The sequence below is a fragment of the Sinocyclocheilus rhinocerous genome, unplaced genomic scaffold (genome assembly GCF_001515625.1).
Source record: "Sinocyclocheilus rhinocerous isolate Xijiao unplaced genomic scaffold, SAMN03320098_v1.1 scaffold564, whole genome shotgun sequence".
In the NCBI taxonomy this organism is placed as follows: domain Eukaryota; kingdom Metazoa; phylum Chordata; class Actinopteri; order Cypriniformes; family Cyprinidae; genus Sinocyclocheilus; species Sinocyclocheilus rhinocerous.
Genome location: NW_015645070.1, coordinates 2,175,124 through 2,177,587, shown reverse-complemented (window position 1 = coordinate 2,177,587; position 2,464 = coordinate 2,175,124). Strand labels below are relative to the sequence as shown.

General features: G+C 47.3%; 1 protein-coding gene across 1 annotated transcript in view; it reads left to right on the top strand.

Moving 5' to 3' along the window:
- The window catches only part of dcaf5 (ddb1 and cul4 associated factor 5), a 13,810-nt gene extending 11,750 nt beyond the window's left edge, over positions 1 to 2,060 (top strand). Inside the window, exon 8 of the mRNA XM_016508725.1 lies at positions 419 to 2,060. Within this exon, the coding sequence (XP_016364211.1) occupies positions 419 to 1,732 (1,314 nt within the window). The 3' untranslated portion in view covers positions 1,733 to 2,060. The remainder of the gene's footprint in view (positions 1 to 418) is intronic.
- The last annotated feature ends 404 nt before the right edge of the window (positions 2,061 to 2,464 follow it).

Here is a 2,464-nt window from a genome sequence, read left to right as displayed (position 1 = left end):
AAAAAATGAACTTTTCCACGACATTCTAATTTATTGAGATGCACCTGTGTGTGTATATGTGTATATATATATATATATATATATATACAGTGCCGATCCTAGACTTCTGGGGACCCTACGCAAAACTGTATCGTGGTGGGGGATATGAGTGGTTATGAACGAATGAATGAAACGCATTTGTCCTTGTTTCACTCCTAAACTAAAATTAAATCATCTTTGAGAGCAAGGGGGCCCCCTGGTGTTTCGGGGGCCCTGCGCAACTTGCGCATTTTGCGTATAGGGAGGATCGGCTCTATATATATATACATATACACATATATACACACACTAGTATATATATTTAGAAAGAAAGTCACTTGTTAAAATGCAAAATAAATGCCTAATAAATTGGCCTAATTCGCTCCCTTTGTCTCTGTAGGTATGGAGTCCATATCAGCAGCCAGATAGTGTTGGTGATCTGGAAGGCCTGGTGGAGGACAAGTCTCGCTCTCTCTACACTCATGAGGAATACATAAGCCTGGTCCTCAACAGCGGAAGTGGCCTGTCACATGATTACGTCAGCCAATCAGTGCAGGAAGACCCCCGGATGATGGCTTTCTTCGACTCGCTGGTTCGACGTGAGATTGAGGGGTGGAGCTCGGACTCGGATAGCGATTTGAGCGAGGGCGCCATTCTACAGCTGCATGCGAGAGCTCGACGGTCCACACGCTCCACGCGATCCACGCCACGATCTCCTGCTAATGTATCCACCACTCATCACAGCGACTCTGACCACTCCTCTTCATCCTCATTGGCCAGACCGGACCCGTCCGGGAGCGAGCGGACGGATCAAGATAGGAGCGTGTCGCAGAGGAGTCGAACGAGGCCACGTGTGTCTGCATTTTTGCTAGACCTTGTGAACGAGGACTCAGATTCCAGCGGCTTCTGGTTGGACCCGATGCCCCGTCCCAGATCTCCAAGTCCACGTGAGAACTCGAGCCTTTCTAGCCACGCCTCCTCAGCAGGCGTGGTCTCCAGTTCTAGCTCCTCCCCTAGCTCATCTTCTAGCTCCTCCTCTAGCACTGACAGTGTCGACGAGGAGCTGCGCAGGAGCAGGATGCGACAGCGCAATGCAGCCAGATGGAGGCGCCACATTGGCATTTCAGGAAGAGACTCCGCCCACAATCTTCACGGCGCAACAGATTCCTCCAACTATCCCAACATTTCCATCCATGATCCGTCATCACCCTCTTCGTCCTCAGGCGACGAAGGTCGACCTTTCAGGAATCGTGGAAAAGAAAAACCAAGCGGACACGGCTCAAGTCCCACGCACTTATCTGACAGACAAACGCAGTCCAGATGTAGGCGCCGCTTCACTTCCTCATTCTCAGGTGGTGACGCTCCTGTGGAGAGGTCAAAATCTCGAGCGGGCTTTCTCACAGAGTCTGGGGAGGAACCAGAGCGAGGGAGAACTAGCGGGGATGAATTAAGTGCTGTGGAGGAAATAAACGTGACACTCAGCAGTCGCACCACAGCGGCTGGGGTTAACGGACGTCCACATGTAGATGAGAACCGTGCAGACTCTATTCACCCAGAATGCTCTGGGACAGAACTCAGTAAGAACTCTGGCGACTCCAGAACCCAGGGGGAGCCCTCTGGAAGGGAGATCTCCAGTGTTGCTGGGAAACGGACTTGTTCTGACTCAGGAGACGAGGAAGATTCTCCATCGGAGAAGAGGGCGAAAACATGGTGATGTCACAGCACAACTCATTGACTCAGAGTCAAACTTTTTTTGAGTTGTTTATTTTGGACGCTTTTGGTTTATTATTTTTGAACCAACTTCCCTTTTTCTCTTTACCTGATGTCACACCACAGTGATGACACTAAAAAAAAAGATATTAGTGATATTAATATGTTATTGGAAGAAAAAAATAACTGCAGTGCTTTTGGTTTTGTAATATTTTAGTTCCATTGAACCTGTAACCTTTATGTTGGGGATTCCGGTTTTGTTTTTGGGCTGTGAGAAGAAAAGGGATTTGAGAGCATTTCTACAAGGATGCCTGTTCTGAGTCTGTATCAGTGGAACTGGGGTGGGAAGGGGGGGGAAAACAGTGTTTCCATGGTAACCTCATTGAGCAGCAGCTCAATGAGAGTTGTGCATTAAAGTTCTGTTCCAGTGTTTCCATAGAAACCCTCTTGTTATGTTCCTTCTTCCTCATCGTCCGCCATTCTAATCATAGATATGTATAGGTAGATGCCCTATTAGCATCTGTTTCTATGAGCCGCTATACGTAAACGGTATATGTAAGTTGCCTGTCTGCAACTCTAGTTATACGCATGTATGAATATCAATATCTGTAGTAGACTTCAGCAGGTGATTTTGCTAAAATAACCCAATACAACAAGACGAAGCCGTTAGCTAACACAACATTTAACAGGCACTACAGTTTAAAAAACTGTAATATTGCGTTAAAGGGGTCATATG